The following is a 25,101-nucleotide window of genomic DNA, read 5'->3' as shown; positions in this document are numbered from 1 at the left end:
CAAATCGTAAAGAGTAAAAGACAAGAACAGAATGAAAGATAGAAAACAAATTTTTAGTATGTCCACAGGTGAACTATTTTTTTATTCAACAGTTATTTTCACTTCAGAATTCTTTTATTAAAGGACATTTATAAGTATACTTGTTGTGGAAATAATAGGTCTAATATATATGAACCTAATGACATCCTATTTCCGATTTTGGGACGTACTATGTATGTATGTACAATGGACAATTTTGAATTTTAATTCTCCCTCTGCTACGGTGGGGACATAAAAATATAAATCTGTAAGATAGAACTTTATCCAGTAGTCTCCTCATAGAACACTTACCTTCAATATGGGAGGTATCAGGTTCATTCCCAAAACAGTTCAAACAAAATACTTTAAAATAAATTATTGAAAAAAATTCCAAAACATTCTGCATTTATATTACAGTAACGATTCCTCTGCTTAAAGTTAGAATAAAGCTGTGACATTTCATACAGCTGTAAAGCTACCATGTTCAATTTCATTCCATTTCAAAACAATGTTCACTTCACATTAATGTTTTCCACCTGAACATTTTACAAGAATATCCACTAGAAGTTAATCCTTTCTCAAATCTATTTGAACTTAATATTTCTGTTGACAATAGTTTCAGAATTTGACAGTGTTATCCTTTTGAACATTTGAACTGCACAATTTTATATATACTGATTATCCTTTAGCAGTGTTTTTGAACATTTGAACAACACAATTTTTTATATACTAATACAGTTTTACAAGTTGATTAAATAAAAAAAAGTTGTATGCCTGATGGTGGGAGGAGTGAAAGCTGTTTCCAAGTTCATTAATGAATGGAAAGAAATATTTTTTGTTACATTTAGATTCAGAGCTTACCGTATATACTTGTAACATGTGCAGTGTACAAATTCAAAACGATTTTCCAGTTAAGAGAGTACAGAGTAATTTTCACACAATCGATCTTTCCTTCATGTATTTTCATTCCATCTTAAGTTTGCAATCAATATCCAAAAGATGAGAGAAAAGTGAACCTTAACAATTATGTAATCTGTCGGAGTTATATCATAGAAATAATGAATGTCAAGTGAATCACACAACAAAGGATACATCAAATTCTCTGGAAAATTGCATCTGTATAGCATCTGCTTACAAATACCAAAAATATAAATAATTCTTAATCAAATATCATGACCTTTCATAACATTCAGCATTGTTATAAGAATCCTTAAATCTTCAATAAAGAAATTTTTGTCATGACAAGATTCAACCAATTGATTTTAATTTACAATATTACAATTGTAAATATGAAAATTACGTTTCCAGTCCTTGAAAAAAAAAACAATTATGAAAATAACAATTCGGTACTTGAAAAATTGTAATTCAAGGTTTCAGCTATAAAAGATTTGTTTTAAACTATTACCAATGTTAAACCTTTGACAAAAATTAGATTTTTCTTCTCATGTGTGAAATTTCGCCTTCCTGTCAGGAGACTTGACTCAGATGAAAATTTCCAACATTTTTTTTTAACGATTGGGGCTGAGGAATTTACACCTATGATTAAAATTGAACCAATCCACACAAAATAATTGCACAGCCAGGCATAAAACTTATCTTTCTTCCACTAATAGAGTTATCTTTGATGTTGGTAGACATATGCTGTAGTTCAGAAAAAATCTCTTAAGCCCTAAGAAGTCTCATTTAAAGTGTTTTCCTAGTGAGTATGCATATTATAAGGAAATTTGTGTATGTATAAGACCGTCATCTCATGACTTTTAATATGCCCTTTTCCCTGTTCCCAAGTAAACTCAGTGGCGGATCCAGAAATTTTCATAAGGGGGTCCACTAACTGCCCTATGAGGGGGCCCACTCCAGTCCTGCTTTAGATAAGTGTTTGCTTAGATTCCCTTACAATCAATCAAACTTTTCCCACCTTTTTATAGATCTTCATATATAATTAATGCATATAGTTTTTACAATTACCCTTCCATAGTTGTCTTGTTGGGCCCTTCTTTTTCAAATTCTGGACATCAAGTATTTAATACTTTCTTATTACAGTTACCATATTCCTTTTAAAAAGACTTTCCAGTTATTCAGACCTACATGTAAGAATGAACTCCTCTTTTGACAGTGTACTGTGGTTGTTGTCACATACTATGTATTCTGATTCAGTATATATGATTCATTTCTATTTGTAACCTATTCATTGTCAACAAGGTTAAAATATAACATACCTAACATTAAAAAAGACATGAGGGTACCAAGACAGGGGCGGATCCAGCCATTTTCAAAAGGGGGGTGTCCAACCCAGGACAAAGGGGGAGGGGTTTCAAACCACATGTCCCCATTCAAATGCATAGATTGTCCAAAAAAAAAAGGGGGGGGAGAGTTCCAACGCCCCGAACCCCCCTCCCCCACCATCCCTTGATCCGCCACTGCAAGAGACTTCTCTACTGGTTTAATATCCAAAAGCAAGAATGAAAAAAACATTGGTTATTTTCTTGTTAGTCTATATATCTGCGGGTCTTTTTAAAAGAAGAAAACTATAAACATCAACTATATGTCCCTCGTTAAATTATTGTTTTGTTTTGCATTTTGCCAGTGGTAAAAGACAACTTCAAAATTAAATAGAAAAAAGCAGACAAAAATGAATACGGAAATATGCAAAACCAGAAATTCTAAATCATAACTACAGTAGCAAAAAATGTTACTGGCATAACCCTCAACACACAATGTATAAATTAAATGATGCACTGACCTTTTAAGCACTTTTGTACTTACAAGTTATGAGAGACTTGAATAACTTCACTACTAACCCTTTTATTGAAATTCTTATTTAGTTTGAAAACTTGTCCATAAAAAAACAAAACTTTCTGAAAAAAACATTGTGATTGCCCTTTTCTCTGTTAACAATACCTGACCTACCTCAGATGAACGTTATATCCCGTACACAAACATGTGATATTTACACCCTAATGTTGATTCAATATTGACAAAACTGACAATGTAATTTCCTGTTAGCGCGTTCATACCATAGAAATATTTGAACGGTTCTTACAGTACGGATATCATCTGTACAAATTCCCTTTGTTATATTTCCGAAATTGACTTCCTGTTCCAAATTTGAATTGCTTGGCGATTTCCCCAACTTTAACCATAAAAGCTTACTTAACCTCATACAATTCAAATCCTGTCACTATTTTGATCTCACATGGGATGAAAATTATTTACAATAATCCAAACGAAGTTATTTTAAGTATTATATCCCAATTAAATGACCCTGGTCTAAGTGGCCACTTAAAATGAAATTTATCATCTAATTTAGCTGTTTAATTTCTATCCCTGGACATAGGTGGTCATACTGACTTAGGAACAGTGTAGCTTCAAGGCAAAGTTTACAAATTCATTTAGTAACAAGATATGACTTTGAGCATATAATCCGATGTAATTTCTCCAAATTAATGTTTTCATTCAGGTAAACACAGGTAATCTGATATACTCAGATGTGACAAATATTTGTGTCCAAAGATAAATAAAGATATATTTATCTAATAATCTCCACGACTTTGATTGATGTGATAGACTAGAAAACATTTTTTCAAACATAACACAATTCTGTTTATGTGGACTTTTGTCCTAACAAGTCAATTCAAAGGCCATTTTTTTTTCTCTCTTGTACAAATTCATATTTTATGAAAATTTTACAAAATGTCCATGTCTGGTATAATATTTCTGTAGGATTTAATAATGTCCTCCATGAAAAAATGTCCTTTTGAGGGACACCATTCCATGGCAATGGACATTATCAAATACCAAATTTCAATGAAAAAGTGTCCATGTGTACCTTCCTATTGCATACTTCTCTGCAAGCTACCAGATTTGATCAAACCAATACATTTTTTTTTTAAAAGGGGGGGGAGGGGGCACTTCACTCACTTCAAATTCCTAAGAATATTCTTCACATCCAATAGTTTATTATAAACAGATTAATTTTCACTGTTATATTTGTCACACCAAATTTCATGTTATTTTCTATCATACTTTTAATCATATAACCACAAAACCAGTGAAAATTAATAATATTACAGATACATTGTAAAATTTACGTGTTGTGCATTTTTGTCCACTGAGGTATGATGGCTTGTGTCTATAGGAACAATGAATATGTAAGTCTGTCTTTTTATGTAACTGAAATTTCTTGAGGCATAAATTGGATATTTTTTGTATTCTATTCTTCAATCGCTTTCAATAATTCATAGTCATTTGTAACAGTATGTTCTAATTTTCTGAACAAAATTGATATTTAAATTTAAAACTAAAAAATTCAGGATAAGATCAGCTAATGACACATTTTTTTTTTTATTTTATTTGGCTTTGAGCTTCCTCATGAAATAACTTTATCACAGGAAATCTCTCATTATCAGAGAGTCCATAACATTTAATAACAATTAAATAATCCAAATCTATCAATTCTTTGTTTTGTAGTTTAAAACTTCTGTCACCATGGCCATCCCATGCAAAATATAAAATCCACTTTATTTGAATTAATTTATTAAGAAATTGTGCAAGACATTATGCAGTTATCAAAAATATAATATAATATTATCATTAAAATTCACTTAAGTCTTGAGCAAGAGATGTGACCATTGTCAAAATGCATGCATATTCCCAGACTACTACCATTTGTAATAAATTAGGAAAGTTTAGTGCAGGCAAGAAAAAAATCCTTTGATGTTGTAGGTCTCATAACTCTGGAAGGACAAAAGTGAATATCATTACAGACAACCATCACAGCTCTTTTCTTTTAATTTGGAAAAAATTTGCTGAACAAAAATTTTAGCAAGTTCACAACATGTGCAAATTTTCTATTGTTTTAAGGATTATAATTACACCTTATGTAAGAATCCTGGATTTTGATTGGTTGATAGCTAGTGTATTTTTCACCAATTTACTGTTTTCAAATGAATATCGTTCATTTTTTACGCCGCCGGGGTATTTGCCAAAAGGATTTGCCTTTTTTACCCTCTCTGCCGTGGTATTTGCCAAAAAATACTCTATCCGACTGGACGCTTGTAACGTCACGATCATCAATGCGTTTTTGAACATTAACATTCGGTGTAATTAAACAGATATATCATGTTCTTGAGGGGTATTTGCGAAAAATACCAGTCTTGAGAATGAATTTCCCTCGCCTTACGGCTCGTGAAATTTAACATTCTCTCGCAAATACCCCTCCTTAACATGATATATCTGTTTAAAATTCCATAACTCTCAAAAACAACACAAGTTTAAATCCTAAATAATACCACCACTCAATATTTATTATGAGACAGACAGACAGACAGACAGACAGACAGACAGACAGAGACAGACAGATGGACAAAGTGACAACCTTATACATTGTTCCATAATATACTGAGTAAAAAAGTTTAGCAACATTTATCTTAATAAACTCACTTTAAATTAAATATTTCCTTAAATGTGGAAATGTATTTTTAATAATTGTTCCTGTTAAGTTAACATTGCCACACCTTTCTTTTTTTCAATAATTCATTTATTTTTATGCTTAGATTTATAATGCAATTTTGAAGTGTAAAATCTAAAATACATGTTGCCATCCCTTTTTTAATCAGTATACATCATCTCTGACAAACATATTCCTGCTTGAGGAAACATGGTTTATATATTAGTAGTGGAAATTGGGCTTTGAACTAGTTTTCCGTACTGTATGTACTCTTAGATATGTACTTTGTTTCTTTTGTCTCTTTGTTAGTTATTTTTGTGTGAATGAAACTGGGCATTTTAACAGGTTTTTTTTATATTAACACCACTGTCTCAGCCTCAGCAAACTCTCAGGTAAGGGGAGGGTTGAGTGCTACAAACATGTTAAACCTGGCCACATTTTAAGGTACTAGAATGTGAATTCCGGTAGTTTTCATTGGTTGCCTATTTTTATTTTTTTTTCTCTCATTGTTGTATCATAAAATTCCCTTTTTGAACTGTTTGACATTTTGAATACCAGGGCATCTTATAGAAATAGCTTAGTTTTAATTTAATCATCAATGTTTTCATCAAAATAGTCTGTAACATACTAAGTAGACAGATAAAGGTAAGTATTCATTGCTTGTTTCTAAATCGGACTCAATCCTATTGGTCAATGTGAGTTTATTTTGAATAAGATGTGTCTAATTTCATAATAAAATACATTGTTAACACTAAAATATATAAATAACACCATTAACAAGTTTTAAACTGGAAAAAGATGAAGAATATAAGGAACACATTTTTGTTATTATACTCTTGAATAAATCTTTGATTTCAGTAGAAAAAAACAACTTACATGTGTATTACGGGGTATCTCAAAATCTATATGTCCAGTTCTTCATTTAAAAATATATTTCTTTTTCACAAATGGAAAAACCTTTGTCAACATTAATTGGCACAAATACAGAGAATGTTCAACAAAGCTACTACTACTAACCCCTGCAAAGTACAAAGGGGTGTTTACAAACAAACCTCAAAGTAAGAATGGAGCCACAGATACATAAGACGTCAAGACCTAACAATGACTTCCCTCCTACGTCAAATTAAAGTCTTGAATAAACCAAATGTCAAAATGTCTGCTGATCTAAGGCTGACTATATAAAACCATTCAAGGACTGAATTGTGAATAACATTGAAGTTATCTCGGACATCATATGAAAGAATTGCTGATAACAGTTTATTTTTCTACTAACACCACTTAATCGTGTTGGATATTGATTTTAAAGTCTACATATATTGTGGCAGATTGTACCTACAGTATACAATGTATATCAATGTATCTATTGAATATAGACACATTTGAAAGATCAAACAACAAATATAGGTGACAATAATATGTCAAGTATTTATAAGGTAGTGTCTGTTTTAATAGGAAATCTTTTCCATACAGGTCACAATTAGATGATATTTGTCCTGGGAAGTTCACATAGTCAAACTCTCCAGGGGACCATGTAGTCCACATTTTGAAAAGAGAGTTGACATTTTGAAAAGAGAGTTTACAGTCTCCTATTAGAATTAGAATTCTGATTTTATGATTCAATTGAATCAGGAACTGAACTTTTGTTTGCAAAAAACTATATTTTTTCAAATTTATTTTATTAGAGCTTGTGTTATATGCTGAACTTTATGAAGAAACTGAAGAACTGTGTTTTCAAAACAGATGTATTTACACTCGTACACAAATTTGTCCATCAGTACTTCCAAAGTCAAATAAGCTCCCATAAAGTTTTGAGTCACAATTTAAAACATTGACAAAATTAAAATGGGAATGTTGCATGATGCCAGGTTTTCTAGGGTCATTTGGAGCGGATTCAGCTGAATACCCAAAAGTATAAATTCATCTATACTTTCACTTGTAAATGTATTGTTATATTTGTATTATAATTTCTTTTATAATTCAACAACTATTTTCAAGGCCTTTTACATTTATAAGCTCTAATGGTTGCAGCTTCTTGCATTTATTGATATTGAAAATTTATTCGTGATGAAAGGGAGATAATTCAAATTATCTTGTCTCACAGTTTAAAAGAAATTCAAATTTCTTGATGTCAGACATAGATAAAGATCCAAAAAAGAAAGCAGACAAAAAGTCCTGAATGTGTAAACACAAATAAATATTCTTTTGTTTTAAACTATACTAAAGACCAACAGTGGCTGATATTTAAACTGATAGGCTGGTTTGAACTTGTATTGTAATGCAACACCTAGGTTAATCATAAAGTTTGATCTTCAGAGACTCAATTTATAAAAACTTTAACCTCAATGTAAATAAATAATTTTATTAAAAGAATCAAATTTCTTTATTTTTTCTGTAGCACTGTTGAAAAAATGTTTTTCACAAAGAAGTATGTTATTTATACTTATCATTTAGTCATAATGTGTGTATATATAAAGCAGAACGATTCAGATTAGATTTCATTCAAAAGATATTCCCTGTTTTAAATCCATTTAAATTTTTAATTAAACACTAAATTTGTGTTTAACTTGTTCACAAGTCTAAGCCACGTCCTTCATTGAAAGGTGATCTGCCGTATATTCATATTGCGTGCTTAAAACTGATGATGAAAGGTTTCAGATAAGGCCATTTTTTAAGCTTTAATTTCTTTTTAGATGATCAAAATCGGAAGAAGTCAGAAATTGAATTGATTTATTTGAGATATATTATTAAGAAAAATCTGGAATTTACAAAATTTCCAACTTTGCAGTGAGTTATTGTGTAATGTTTTATTCTTAATATACTTAGGAAACAAATAAGTTTTTGTATGATCTGTTGATTTTATCATTTCCTTTTCATTCTAATTCTTTAACAATTACACACCTAGATTTAATTAGGTACCTCTGTTTGACCCATTGATTTCATGTCAGATCTTAGCAGTAATAGTGGTATCTGACTTAGCAGTAATAGTGGTATCTAACTTAGCAGTAATAGTGGTATCTGACTTAGCAGTAATAGTGATATCTGACTTAGCAGTAATAGTGGTATCTGACTTAGCAGTAATAGTGGTATCTAACTTAGCAGTAATAGTGGTATCTGACTTAGCAGTAATAGTGGTATCTGACTTAGCAGTAATAGTGGTATCTGACTTAGCAGTAATAGTGGTATCTAACTTAGCAGTAATAGTGGTATCTGACTTAGCAGTAATAGTGGTATCTGACTTAGCAGTAATAGTGATATCTGACTTAGCAGTAATAGTGGTATCTGACTTTGCACATATTTTAACACAGCAACACATAAGTTTGCACATGTACTATCAGGTTTAATTCATATTTATAAAATAGTTATGTATGGGACACACCAAGTCTTTTTTTGTTATAATTATGCATTTCTTATACAATCCTGAATACAAATAAAACTTTTATATTGCTGTTTTAACATTTTATTTGATTTATTCAATTAATATTTAAAGTAGTGCTATTCATTTAATGCATCATACATAAACTAATTATCCGATAACTTAGTCATAATTTACATATTACTCCAAAATCTTTCCATTATCCATAAATCTCTTACCTGGCAAGCTTTCATTACAGTTATCCAGAAGTCTTGATCTAAACATCCTTTCTGGTGTCACTGTAATTAACAAACCACACTAATTAGATAAATTATATATATATATATGCATAAATTTGTAAACTTATCATTAAAGATGCACTTTAAAAGTAAACCTGGCTTCACATGGTCGTCAATAATTAACTGTTGTTCTCATTCTATTGTTTTTATTGTTGGTTGAAGATCTTTAGATTAAAACAAAGTTCTCACTTTACATTTGTAAACTCTCGATTTCAATGACTTTTAAACTTAAGTACTATAAATTATCTGTCTTCAAAGAACTTGTTTATTAGATCTTCACTAAATTTTAAAACATGTTAACTTTACAGGTATCATAAAATATTTCCAAGCGAGGTCATGTATACTTAGAAAAATCTCTAAAACTTTTGTTTTAATCTAAATTTTGAAGTTTGAAAATTCCCTGATGAATAATTATTCTTTGAAATATCATTTGATTCTGCATACAATTCTGTGTTTCCAAAAACTGCTCTCCTTAATCTTCTCTGTGTGTTTTACTATTTGATGGATTTGTGTGATAACAAAATTTTGACTTTTATTTCTCAGTTCACCATAGCATGGGAGATAACTCAAGCTTAAAAGTTACGAATAGTTTATCAGAATCATTGCCAATCACTGGAACAATTTTGTGGGTATTTACAGATTTATTAATTATTTCTAAAGACTAAAATCTGTTGGAAGAATGTTAAACTATCTTTGCTTCTCATTTGACAAATACCCATTCATTCAAAGTTACTACTATGCTAACTACATGCTATCATAGAGCTCACTTGTTATGCAAAATGATACCTCAAGCATAAATTCCTGTATTCAATACGACTTTATTCAAACATTTTCACATATTATTATAATCATGACCTTTTAGTTCACTCAACTTTATCATGTTGTTATAATCTTACACCTCTTTAAACCTTTTGTTGATGATTTTCAAGCATACTTTTCAACAGGCATCAAATTATCATCTTATCTGAGCATATGTCTTGAACATATCATTTAATGATCTTTTAATCTAACATCTCGAGAGACAAGAGACTGTCTTTACAAATATCTTTACAAATTTTTTGTGTAGCTTGATTTTTACTTTAGACCGGAAATTTTACTTTTAAATGTTCAATTTTTAAACCATCACAGTTTTCTAACCAATAATTGTCTTTGATCTAATTAAAGATTTAACAAACTTCAGCTGTATTTCCTTCAACAGAATAAACAATTTTGTAGCCTTACATCCGAATTTGCAAAAACTGTTATTACAGATACTGGTTATGATAATGCATGTAGAGCATATCAATATAAATCACAAAGTTTATTCAATAGCCAAACATACATCACATGAAATTACAATAACAGACTGAAAACAAAAACAAAAATGTTTCCTATGTTGTCATTCCTGTGCCTTTAATATCAATATATAAGGTATAGGTTTTTGCTCATGGTTGAAAGGCCTTGTATTCCCCTTAGTTGTTTACATCCTTTGGTATTTGGTGAATAGCTGTTTCTGTGGTATCAATACCCTATCTCCTTAGTTTTATATGATCAATGATTTCACCTTGTTTTTTTTTTTTTTTTTAGTTGGTTCTTATGATTTTCATTTGTTATACCTTTGAATCAATTAATGCATGGAAGCAGTCCTTTAAAATATTGAATATGAATTTTGAAGGGAAAACTATAAAGCCAAAATTTAGTATAATCTCCAAGTTTGCTGAATTTGCAGAATTCAAAATACAAATGTACTATATTCTCACAGAGAAAAATCAAATTAACATGTATGTTGGTTCATTATGTTAAATGGTCCTTAAATATCAATATTTGACAAATAGTTTGGTCCTTAAACATCAATATTGGATAGAGAGGTGGGCACAAATGAGGAAAAGATGGAAATTCTCATCAGTAAATCGTAAATGAAGTCAATTAGGCTGAAATAAATGTTTATAGTCTGTTTACTAGTGTCCCAGTCTTGATAGTGAAGGTCAAAAGTTTCTTAATTTCTCATCTGTAAAACCTGAAACCTGTATAGAAAGTTAAACAAGTTGACCACTTCATCAATGTTGAAGGCCATCTTGAACTAATGTAAAATTTGAGCAGAGAATGCATTCATTCTTAATTTATCATTGATGGATCCCAGGTACAGTCTAAAAATAACAACATCAAATGGTACACTGAAGAAAAAGCATATAGTTTGATATCTAGCTATCCAATTATTGGTCCAGTAAATTTTCAGAGGCTGGGAAAGGTAAGGCAGTCAGTGATTCTTTAACTTGAATATAAATAAGTGAAGAAAATTCCCAGTATAAAAAAAATGTTAACCTATAATTAGGAACACTTAAACTGATATCATGACAAAAGCTTGAATTTAAAACTTCAAATAAATAATCTCATTTTACAGTCTGGATGGGTACAACACAATGACACAAAATGAAATCAAGTATTTGTAAATAAAATGGAAAAGTGTTTGTTATGACTAATGTAATTTATAGCTTTCAGATAGAGATGAACCGTTTGCTGTATAGGTGGATGTACCGGTACACAAGACAAAATATGAAAGTCAATAAATTTTAAAATACATTATTCTTTTGTTTTTTTCTTTCATGATATTAGTAGCCCTTTCCACCTTTCAATTTTGAATGATTATGAAAAAACTTTTTTCCCCTTCTGCCCCGTTTGTATTTAGTTTTGCAAAAAGTAAATAACATATTTTGTATATGATATCAAATTAGTTATTGCAGTTTTGGAACTCAAAGCTTTTAACCGAAAACTTTTCCTTTTCATTTTTGCCACAGGCCCATGAAAAAGTATCTAGAAACAATTTATTTGAGAAATTGTGTAAACTGGAACTAGCAAATTTTTGCACCATTTTTGGTATAAGTGTAAAGTATATAAAAATGATATATTTTTGGAATACGTGAATAGTAAATTATCACACGGGTAACAAATTTTTTAATAATTAAATTACTATTTTTCCACCTCTTTTCTTATAAAAAATATTATTAAAAGTTGGAGCAACCTTCAATTTTTCTTTTAAATACTATCTAACTACATTTTAAGAATGAGGGGGCTTGGAGGGGTCCTGATCCTGAAATCCTGTGCTCAAAAACATGAAATCCTGAAGTCCCGAATTTAAAGAAATTAAAATCCAGACGTCCCAAAATTCAAAAAAAGAATCCCTGTGTCGTGTTTCCGGAAATGAAACGGAGTTCACGTCTTTGTTTTTTATTTTCTTGATATATACACTTGTTTTTATATCCGGCACGTTTGGAAAATTTGTTCACGCAAAATTTTGTACAATTTTTCATGAAATTTGTAACTTCACGACACCAAAGCGTTAGTTAAAATGTAGCATATTTTTCTTTACATATGTACAGTATAAACCTTTTCTGACAAGTATATTATTTTTAAGTCGTCCTAAACAGTTGATAAACATTCTTTTTGGTCATTTTACATGAACTGTTTTTCATACCTTTTGTTAACTTAATTCTTAAATCCAGTGTGCTGATTTCTATTTCCTTTGCCTTGATTAAGATGTTTTCTCTTGAAAAGTATTTAATTTGCGGTTTTTGTAATTGTAAACTACTCACTTCTATTCGTGAAACAAGGCGACTATTTTCTACTGTAAACGACAAGCACATGTGCTACTGTTTTTTACTGTAACTGAATTATTTTATTACATCTATTATGAACTGTGAATTTGTTTAGACTATTATGACAATCATTATATAACACAAGTTGAATATTGAACATTTCATTTGACAAAAAGAAAAAAGATGATTTAAAACCAAATATTGTGTTTTTAGTATTAATACTTTATTGTGTACTGTTATGCTAAATTTTTGTAATGCTAATTGTTAGTAAGAATTGCTTATTTTGTATTTTTCAGTTTTTCACCCTCTCCGGAGGTTTGTTTATCAAGTAAAGAATTTGAAGTCTTATTAGTCTTTCTTGTGAGCCATAACACCCTGGATCCAGAAAGGATCAATCCTGAAATCCCGAGCTTAAACACACCAATCCCAGAGTCCTGATAAAGGGCCTTCCCCCTCTAACTGCTCTAAGAATGGACAAAGTGACCTATATTCAATGATTAGTAGTCTTCAAAAGGTCAACTTCGTTGTTAAAAACAAAATGCAAATGCAATTTTGTTTTTTAACTTTTTGTTTCATTAGGTCTTACTGACATATACCCCACATCTCCTTTAATTCATATCATATCTTAACCTTAAAAAATCTTGAGTAATTCCTTTGTCAGGATATTTCCTGGCAGGGCTTGGTATCCATTTGACATGATATTCGTGTTTGAAATATATAATTTGAATCTTTAACACTTATTTTGTACCAAGCATTACAAACATTTTCTTTAAATCTGCCCTGATACTAACTTTTCTATGCTCCAATTTTATTTTTTTTTAAGAATGTTTCCTTGTTCATTGTTGTTATGAGGCAAAATAAACCTTTTTATAAATTTGTTTACTTATGAACGAAAACCATATTGATTTTTTATTTCAAAATAACAACAAAATAAAGGGCATTGCCTAACTTTTATTTGGCGTGACATCTGTCAGTAATAGTTAGGGAATGTTCATCCCTAGATATAGATAAATCTTCAAAGAAATTACCTACAACTTAAAGTTTTACCATCTTTCTAAACAAATATATTGGAAAAAAAACTTTTTCTCTCTTCATTAGCGTTTTACTTTGTACAAAACCAGCTGTTCAGTAGTAAATTATAAAGAACTGTCAAACAATTAACAAAATAAATTGATCTAAAATTCTCTTTTTAGTATTCTAATTGCATGCACTTGCATAATTACATCATCTTTTTAAACGTTTGATACAAAATAAGGAGATGTGGTCTGATTGCCAATTAGACAACTGTTACCTCAAGTCCAAATGACATGAATTAAACATCTATAGAATTTCAACAATGAGAAAAACCCATGCATTAGAAAATGTGAAACCTGAATGATTCAAACCAAGAAAAAACATATAACCTTGACTCTTAATTTGCTAAATGCAACTAAACCTTTTTGTAAAATAAAGTAAAATTCTGATATGTAGACTTATATACAGAATTCTAAATTGTGGTACATGTATTGAAATATTTTTTTTCCCTTTTTATCCAGAATGTCTATAAATGCACAAATTTTGACTACAGTATAGGTGAAAAAGATATGTCTAAAAATTATACAAATTTTATTGAAAAAGTGTATCCACAAGTTACTAGAAAGAATTTATTCACCTCTCCTTTTTAAAGATTTTATCAATCAATTAATATCTAAATCCTATAAAAATATTTTTTGTATGAACAATGATATGTTTTTGTAGTATAACATCTGTGTTACTGATTTATGTAACAATAGTACAAATATACCAGTATAATACCACTCTAGTTTCTATTACATACAATGATATGTTTTTGTATTATTACATCTGTGTTACTGATTTATGTAACAATAGTACTAATATACCACTCTACTTTCTATAAGTCCTGCTTGACATACTTAAGTGTATAATGATATAGAAACAGATTTAATACTAATGGACATCATAGGAGAAGTTGACCTTAGATGGATTTTGCTTATGATTTAATTTAGGTCTGTTTGGAACATATCTCTTCACATAAATTTGAGAAAGGAAATGGTGAATGTGTCAAAGCGACAACAACCCGACCATAGAGCAACAGCCGAAGGCCACCAATGGGTCTTCAATGTAGCGAGAATTCCCGCAACCGTAGGTGTCCTTCAGCTGGCCCCTAAAACATATGTATATTAGCACAGTGATAATGGACGTCATACTAAACTCCGAATTATACACAAGAAACTAAAATAATAAACCATACAAGGCTAACAAAGGTCAGAGGCTCCTGACTTGGGACAGGCCCAAAATTGCGGCGGGGTTAAACATGTTTATGAGATCTCAACCCTCCCCTATACCTCTAGCTAATATAAAAAAGTAAACGCATAACAATACGCACATTAAAATTCAGTTCAAGAGAAGTCCGAGTCTGATGTCAAAAGATGTAACAAAAGAAAATAAATAAAATGACAATAATACATAAATAACAACAGACTACTAACAGTTAACTGACATGCCAGCTCCAGACCTCAATTAAACTGATTGAAAGATTACGTCTTCATCATATGAATATCAGGCACGATCCCTCCCGTTAGGGGTTTAGTATCATACTAACATAAAATATATGAGAAGAACATGTCTAGTCTAAAACATCATTGGCTTTCAATTTTTTAGGTTAAAGTACAAGACATTGCCAAGGAAACACCTCTCCACAAGAGACCAAATGACACCAAAATTAACAACTGTTAATCATTGTTCTGCCTTCAACAATGAGCAAAACCCATATTGCATAGTCAGCAAGGCTCCTAATAACCCTAAATCAAGAAAAGCAATTTGAATGCACTAAATTTATAGTGTTACTTTCATTCACATACTACAATCTCCTGTGACACTATGTCTACAACTGTCTAACTGCATAACATAGGTTAAACTTTCAAAGAAAATAAGATATCAAAATCTCCATCAATAATCTGTTTGACCAAGTCAGAAATTAGGAGAAAGATTAATCAACATTTATAGATATATAATTCATTCGGATTCCTCTTATATGGATCTGTTTGAGAAATATTATGTCAAAAAGCCATGCATATTTTTTTAATAACAGGTTCATAAGTGTTGCTTTTGTTAATATAGATTAGACCGTTGGTTTTCCTGTTTGTTTGGTTTCACACTAGCCATTTTTGGGGCCCTTCATAACTTTCTGTTCTGCGAGAGCCAAGGCTCTGTGTTGAAGACCGTACTTTGACCTATAATTGTTTTCTTTTTACACATTGTGACTTGGATGGAGAGTTGTCTCATTGGCACCCATACCACATCTTCTTATTTCTATTACATATTTTTTTAACAGCACATATTTTTTTCTAATTTTCTTCTATTACATAAGATTATTGTAAACCATTTAATTGCAAGTTGATAAGCTGCCTTGTATTTAACTTTTCATATCATGGCAACAAAATTATAATTAATTATCAAACAGTAGCGTATCAATAGGTATATAATTTTTATCTTCCGCAGATGGTTTTTACATTTCTACCTAATTACAACAGAAAAACAACTGTGTTTGAGAGATAGCAGATCATTACCAATAGATGTTAACATTATTGCATCATTCACAAATATTTTTTAAGCTTTCCCTCAAAAACTGTGAAGAAACTATATTGTTTCTTAATATTAGTCTTCATATAAGACTGGCTAATACCATAGTTGTAATACCTAATACCAATCAAAAATTTAAAACTGAAGAATTTTAGGTTGCTTCAAAATTCTACCGTGCAATTTTTATGCCCCCGCTGTAGCAGAAGGAGCATTAAGTTTTTACCCTTGTTTTTCTTTTTTAATAGCCAATATAAGCTATCAAAACTGCAAAGAATACAGCTTAAATTCTATATTTTAGAATATCTATCATATCTGATAAAATTTTAAAGGATTAAGCATCTATGGATTATCTAAAGAATCATTAAACTGTCAAAGGATTTACTTTTTTCTATCCTTGTAACAGGGTCATTGTCAAAAAAATAACTTGGTGAAAACAATATTTCTATGCTAATTTAAAGCAAAATACATTAAGAAACACAGATTAAATCAGTACTTTTCCCTGTAGGAATTTCATAAGCCTAAAATTATTCTGAACACTGCTTTTATGGTTTTTCATTTAAGATATGGCAAGATTGTCAATAAAAGATCTATCTAACACACAGAAAATATCTATATGGGTCACACAAAGCTTCAACTGTCTCTGGAAAAGGAAGGCAAAAATATGTACATGTATATCAAATATGCATGTATGTATTTTATCCCAACAAATATAAGCCATTGTATTTTGAAACTTAATATTCTATTTTCAACTTTATAACTGGTTCTACTCAAAAAAGGAAATATAATACATCATAGTTTTTATCTCTCAATGGAACTTAAACAAACTTTGTAATATTTGTTTTAAGATCAACTTCATGTTACAATCAATAAGTTATGAATGCTATGTCGTAATACTTCAGAGAATATTACAGAGGTTTTAGAGGTAAAAAATATTCAGAAAACAAACTACTAAAATATAATACTCTGAAAAGTCATACCGGAACAAGGATGTTTTATAAAATTGTGCTGTTATAAAGGCTTTAAATTGGTTAAAGTATGCTACCATTATCATATTTTACATCAAACTTTGTCATATTTTAAATGCATTTTAAAACCTAACGATGCATTAAAATTTCCATATGCAATTTTTTTTCAAAACATTTTCATTAAAAGTTAAGAAAACAAACTGACTAATTCATCAGCTTTATGTTACATGTAGTGCCTGGCAATGCTGTGATCAATGTTTTGTCCTCATTTTTTATCAAAGATTTAATGTAATGTATCTGACCACAAGAATGAATCAACTGTCAATCGTAACATAAACATCATGTGACCCCATTTAAATGTGATAACAAAAAGTATTATTCAAGAAAATAGATAACAATCTCACCGATACTATCTAAATGGTCCATGCTCCTACTTCTTCTATTGTACTTCTTTACAGAACTTGTCTTGCTCCGAAAACAATGCATTTTAGATGGTAAATTTCCAACTTAAAATATCACATCTGATGATTTGTAACTTTAAAATACACCATTAACTAAAATTTTAAGCTGGATAACCTATTTTAAAAGTTTATGTTCGGTAAGATATTTGTGATTTTGTCATGCTACACTGCTCAAGGAGAAAAATATATACATGTACCTGCATAAGAATATACTACCAGCATGTAGACAACCTTTACCATCATAAGAACCAATAAAAACTATTTGTGGAGGGCCATTTAGTATGTTTTACATACATTTCAACATTTCAAGGACTATATCATTCAATAAATTTTGAGATGCAGACAGTAAACAGTATGAAATCAAACTAAGAATGGTATTAAATTGTTCATCTAGTACATATTCATGAATTTATATTGAACTATCCTTTTGTACTGAAAATGAAAAGGTTCAGAAAGGACAATCTACAATCCCACAGTCACAGCAGCAATCAGTAGATTAAAGAGTGAAAATTGTTTAAAAACCTACAATACCAAATAAGGGTTAGTATTAGTTCTTGCTAGCTAGTTTGGGGTCAGTCAAATCCATTTGAAACATCACAGGAGCAGAAGTTATTTAACCGATAGTAGGACCAAAATAAGAGAACAAAAATAGTTAACAATTTGCTTCCATTTAAGTTATAAAAGCAAACTCTTCAACAAACTTAAACAACAACCAGTCTACAATGTTTTAGACTGACCTACAACATAGTTGAACAATATCATAACATCCAAAAGCTGCTGAAAATACTAAGACTGTAGCAAGATCTTTGATGATCGAAAAAAAAATACTTGATCCATTCTCATTTGAGTCTTAATGTTTGAACATTTAGGAAACATATTGTATCAACCTATCAAATAAGCAGTTTATCAAAGATGGCATCCGCTATTAATGCCAAGATTATCAGTGTCATCAACCTTTATACCACATCATGCATTTAGTAGGAGATTTGGTTTTAAAATAACAATATGATGACCTCAAGGATATGTTAAGTTAATTCTATACAAATCATTGATCAGCTGTACTAATGTTTGGACTAAAAATATTAGTTAGATTGAAAATGAATGTGGCACTAGTACTGGTCAACAAATATTTGGATCAGCATTTAAATAATTATTTCTTATACACCCAATATCATCAAGGATTTTTTCTCAAGATAAAGGTTCACTTGAGGTTGAATTTATTCTGAGACATATACTGTAATTTTAAAATTTATGGCATTGTAATATTTCAAACCAAATTTCTGATGCAGATACAGGTATGCTGAAAATAATGTTTGCTCTGTTTTAAAAACAGTGCTCAGATATTTTAAGGGGAATTACTATTCTTATTAACCATGCCTAATGCCATTATTTTCAACTTCATTTACACATATTTTTTTCAACATTTTTTTTGTAAATACCAATGACTGATATTTGAAAATGACATCTTAAATGGTGTAGATCATCACCATTTGAAAAATATAATAATGAATTGAGAACCTCCGTAATATCATTTAAAGTTTTATCTGTCAAGTGAATTCATTTTAAATTGCTTTTATATGTCAAAGCTTGATATTCACTTTTACAATTTACTACTAAATAAAAACGCCTTTACTTCCCTATCAAATATTGTATACATTTCTTACAAAAAATATTCTATTATGAAGTATTGTTACAAAGAAGACTATAAACCTTGAATCTTTGGAAATTACATCATTGCCGTAACTGGGTGAAAATATATAAACCCATTATTTTAAGCCCAGGTCTATAGTTACAACAGCACATCTTTTATAAGTCCAATGCAAGCCTGAAACATTTGAAAAGGAATTCCTATGAACTTCTTGTAGATCTCATTCATTAAATCACTATTTAATTAAATTTGACACAATAAATCATTATAACTTAGGATGAATTTTAGTTTTAAAATTTTTGGTATTTGAGGACATGTAATTTTTCATACCCTTAATTATGAAAGGCCATAATCTCATAATGTACAGTCAAATGATCTTAGAACTCTTTTTAAGCACGGTACAGCAAATCTTTCCATATCCTATTTTACATGTACTTTGAAAGTCCACAGCAGTGGTGTATCCAGCAATTTTAAAATGAGGGTTCCGACCCAGAAAAAAGGGGGTTCCAAAATATTTTCCCATTCAAAAGCATTGAATGTCAAAACAAGGAGGGTTCCAATTCCTGAAATATACCTTGAATCCACCACTGCACAGTATTGTTTTTTAGATTAGGTGTTTGATCAGTTGTTTCAAAGACTTCACAAGTCTGTGGTAAATTTAGAAGCTAAAGAACTGACAATACATTCTAATGTTAAATTTATCTTTACCCTCATCAAATAAAAATCTTTTTAAAGTTTTAAAATACAAAAATGTACTATTAAATACATTAACTTTGTGATACTTTAACATTAGATTTGATCAGAGCAATTACGTCTTAATAAATCTATGGTCTTACCTAAACTGTACTTCTTAGATTTATGGAAAAACATTTTCACTTTATATCTGAACCTTCCTAGAAGAAAATATCCATTTCTGTTACAAATCTAAATAGAGAATTCCAATACAACCAATAATGGTGTAATCCGTCCACTTTATTTGCTTTCTTCAATTAACACTTTGTTCAAATACCCGCGGAAAAATTGTAAATCACACACGTTACATGCCTGAGTACCCTTAATACCCGGTTATTCTTTAACAATCCCAAGTGATAGTATTACATCTCAATATAAAGAAGTTACGCACAGTAAAGTCTGCAGTGTTTAATAGTCAATTTCCCCTCCTACCACTTGCACTGAGAATTGGCAAGATGCTTTGCAGTGGAGAACCATTACTTTCACTGTTATAACTTACAAAATTCAATTACTATAGTATAGACACTTAAGCCTACAATGGAATCATTTGATGATAAAATCTGTAAACTATATTACACCAGTTCTGTACTGTATAATGTAAAAATCAAGCTTTTTTGTAAAATTTCCTTGTTATTCATCAAGAAAAAATATATTTCTTCCTTTCTATTGTTTTATTTTAAACTTTAATAAATATGACAGATCTTAAATCTTTATTTTTGTGTGAACCTAACACAGGGTGACACTAACTACTTAACCAAAAAAAAAAAAGTATGGTACATTTACATGAAAACCAATTTAATTTCATTTCTTCCTTAATAAGTTTAAAACCTAAAGATTACTCTTCTTTATTCTTTTTTTAAAGCATATAAAATTTTAACTATATCTATGCATGTAAACATTGTCAGATCTTAGAGAGGACCTTATAATTGTTAGAAATTTTCTCTACAAAGCATGCTTAATGAATAATCTATTGAAGTAATCATGGTGTTTAGATAGATTATTTTTTCAAAGAGATAAAAAAAAAAGTCAAAAACTGCTGTCAAATTTCCATCATTTTAGCCTGTCTGTGTAGAAAACAGCATGGTCAGCAAAAAGGGATTTGTATGTCAATCATTTCACCTGAGAAATTTCTAGCATCAAGCTGAGATCATCAGTCTGCAAACCGACTTTAATGGCTTCTCCTTACATCATCAAATTTTACCAATTCCTAGACAAATTACTCTAATGATTTTCTGTCAGTAGTATTTACATATAGACATAAGAACAAATTTGAATAAATGTATTACCAAATAAAGAGTTACAACTTTCCCAAATTTGAAATAAAAAATCAGCTTTCCTAATGATTTTATGTCACTTTCCCCAAATGCATTTGATGTTGAGCAGAAAATGTTTTCAGGTCTCATAACTCTGGAATATTGCCTGTTCTTATGATGTAACATCATTTCTGCAAATGTATTTGCTGTTGCATAAACAATCCTTACTCTTTCAAATTTTGCAAGCTATCTTTTATTCAGATGTAATGATTTTTCTGTTATTATTTGATCTGAAGCATAGAAGGAAATGTCAAAATATCATACTCTTTACTGAAGTGCATAATATCTCAGCTCATTTTATAATTTTATAATATTAGATGTATGGAACTATAAAGGATTGATTTTGAAACTTCTTGTGGGAGTTGTTAACCATGAAATAAGTTTTTTCAAAGCTAAATGCATAATTTTTTTTTAAGGATTATGTAAGGGAATACAAAGTGATGTGAACAGAAAGAAAATTAGCATATAGAATTTCCAAACTGGAGGTCATGTGAGCAAGCCTTACAAAATAATATTCCAGTCCTTGTCAAAATTAATGATTTGCTGAGGAAAACCTAATTTTGTTTTTTTCAAAAACAGAACTTTAGGTTCCGCTCTGTCACTCAACTTGGTCTATATGCATATTTAATAAAGGACTCTCCAATATTGTAGACCAGAATAGAATTATTGACAAAAATCTCTGTTCAGTTTCTCTCTATGTTATAAAGTATTTGCTCAAAACATGAAAGAGGATAAAAAAAAAAAAATCTTCATTTGATAGCAATCACTTCTATAAAGAGCGACAGCCTACTGACTATATCAGCAAAATTTGACTTGTTAGTAGATCTTGCCATGCTGATCATATTTTGATTTAAAGTGTCTATTTAACTATTGTAATTTTTATCATATAAGGCAAAATGCAAATAAAATGGTAAAAATCATCATTCAAGGGCAATAAGGAGTCTAAATTGCTGATCACTTTGCAATTTTAAGTTTATCTGTGTCTATCATAGTTTTCAAGATATTAGATCATTCAAGGGCAATAACGCCTATATGTTCTATTTCTAGCCATGTCTGTCATCTTGGTTAGCAAGCAGGGTCATCAAACATATTTTTTAAACTCAATACCCCAAAGATAATGGTGGCCAAGTTTGGTAAAATTTGGCTCAGTTGTTTCAGAGGAGAAGATTTTTTAGTAAAAGATAAAGACAACGGACCAGGGATGCCAGGTGAAAAGAAAAGCTCACTTGGTCAGGAAAATAAATAAAACTTCATAATGGGTGGTGAACAACATCAACTAGATATCATTGAGATGGGAGCCATCTCTGTGGGCCCCGCTGTGAATAATGTGCATTAAAAAATTGTATCTTTACCATAGGACATGGGTTTGTCAACTGAAATCAAAGTTTTTGACCTTGACCTTTGACCTAGGAAGTTGTAAATAAATTATGACACACCCTTTGGTGTTGGTTTATATACATGTCAAGTATAAACTTTGAAATGATAACGGTTCTCAAGATATAGAGCGGACACGATCTTTACCATAGGACATGGGGTTGTCAACTGAAACCAAAGTTTTTGACCTTTAACTTTGCCCTAGGCAGTCGTTCATAAATTATGACACACTCTCTGGTGTTGGTTCATATACATGTCAAGTATAAACTTTGAAATCATAACGGTTCTCAAGATATAGAGCGGACACGATCTTCACCACAGGACACAGGGTTGTCAACTGAAACCAAAGTTTTTTTACCTTGACCTTTGACCTAGGAAGTTGTACATACATCATGACACGCCCTCTGGTGGTGGGTAATAAACATTTAAAGTATAAAGTATGAAATCATAATGGTTCTCTAGATATGGAGCGGACACAAAGTTAAAGTGTTACGGACGGACGGACGGACGGACGGACGGACGGACAGACTGATCACTATAGGGCGACCCGCCTTTGACCTAGGAAGTTGTACATACATCATGACACGCCCTCTGGTGGTGGTTAATAAACATGTAAAGTATAAAGTATGAAATCATAATGGTTCTCTAGATTCGGACGGATGGACGGACGGACGGACGGACAGACAGACTGATCACTATAGGGCGACCCGCCTAAAGGCGGGGCCCTAATAAGATTACAAAATTTCTATGAAGTTCCTTAGATCTTGCTAAATAATAACCAGAGATCTAAAGATCCTTTGTCAATAACCTTGATCTACAGAATGAGAACAGAAAATGGGGAATGTGTCTAAGAGACAACAACCCCACTTAAAAGCCAAAGGCCACAAATGGGGTATGCAAAATAAATCTTGTCTTGATGATAATTTTTCAAATTAAAGTTTCTTTCTAATTTATAATACTTTTCTAGATAAAAGGCTTAAATGTCAAAAAATTGTAAAAATGTAAAAGTCCAAAAGGAGCTGTTTGATAATTTCAACCATGCTGATTTATTAGCAGATTTCCACTTGCTGATCACGTTTGCCACTATTGTTCTCATCAAAACTATAATAGGTTTGACTGCATATGAATTGTAGAAGAAATAGTGTAGTTAACTGTAATGCAAACTAAGCTGTAGTTTGAAGGCCAAAGGGAGCTAACTCAAACAATTTTTTTTTCTTTCATCCTTTCGTACAAAAATTTCTGAAATATCTGAAGAAAATTCTGCCAGGTTTAATTTTCAATCTTTAAACGTAAAAATAGAATATACTTATATTTATAAAGTAGCTGTACATATATTTTTCCTGTGGTCGATATAACAAGAATTTGATCATGTGCTGTTGAAATAATGGATGCTAGACAAATTTTTAATTGATTTTTCCAAAATTCATTCATAAAATTGACTTAAAACACAAAAGTAATAAACTACAACTTCTGTAAATTCTTCAAATATCACAGAACAAGCAGTTGCATGCAATGCTGTGCAAAGGATATCCCCCTCACTAACATATATTCAGGGAATATCCCATGCGTAGTAGGTATAATAAAATTTTAAAATGCTTTTAAAGAGAGAGCAACATGCCCTTCAGATAAAAAAAAAAAAGTGTATACCAATCATGTCACCATTATTTGGTTCAAGAACAAATATCCAATCATTCTCTAATTTCTGTGCTTAGTCTGTATACTAAACATTCACAGTATTGGCAAACAAGCAGCCAAAAATACATATGATGGAAAAATATCAATAAAACTTCTGTTTCCAGTAGCTCAAATGACTTCTTTTGTCAGAGCCAGAGGTTACAGCTAATGATAGGGGAAATAATAACTGCCCTTAATGAAGAAATTTGGATTTTATTTATTTTAAATTAAATATAACTTAAAAACAAAATTTAGAATGGAAATGGGGAATGTGTTAAAGAGACAACAACTTGACCATAGAGCAGACAACAGACGAAGGCCACCAATGGGTCTTCAATGCAGCGAGAAACTCCTGCACCCTGATGTATGAAAATGTATACAAGATTAAAATTACAATTAATTCTTAATTTATACAATTGAACATAAAAAAAAATCCTTTAAACATGGATAAGTTGATATATTTTTAATTCTGCCTCATTATATAAGTGGTTACTTAAAAAGTCCTGATCACAATCAATATATATTCTCCTGTCCATGTAGAAAGAAATATATGAAAATGTTCAAAGGAGAAAGATCTCATAATTTAAACTTTTAACATGGACATCTTTACCATGATATTGTACTTTAAAACTGTTTACATATTTAGCAGCAGAGCAAAACCAACA

General features: G+C 30.5%; 1 protein-coding gene across 9 annotated transcripts in view; it reads right to left on the bottom strand.

Moving 5' to 3' along the window:
- Window positions 1-25,101, bottom strand: part of LOC143064263 (ras GTPase-activating protein nGAP-like) — a 111,862-nt gene that overhangs the window by 74,503 nt on the left and 12,258 nt on the right. For 5 of the 9 annotated variants that reach the window (XM_076236964.1, XM_076236965.1, XM_076236960.1 and 2 more), the window contains exon 4: window positions 9,056-9,115. In XM_076236964.1, coding sequence (XP_076093079.1) covers window positions 9,056-9,115 — 60 coding nt within the window. Of the gene's footprint in view, window positions 1-2,925; window positions 3,076-9,055; window positions 9,116-17,638; window positions 17,676-20,179; window positions 20,338-25,101 lie in introns of those variants that run through there. The other 4 variants (XM_076236967.1, XM_076236968.1, XM_076236966.1 and 1 more) reach the window with 3 other exon arrangements.

This window comes from Mytilus galloprovincialis, chromosome 2 (genome assembly GCF_965363235.1).
Source record: "Mytilus galloprovincialis chromosome 2, xbMytGall1.hap1.1, whole genome shotgun sequence".
Classification (NCBI taxonomy): domain Eukaryota; kingdom Metazoa; phylum Mollusca; class Bivalvia; order Mytilida; family Mytilidae; genus Mytilus; species Mytilus galloprovincialis.
The sequence above is the reverse complement of the archived record's forward strand: the minus strand, read 5'-3'. Positions and strand labels throughout refer to the sequence as shown.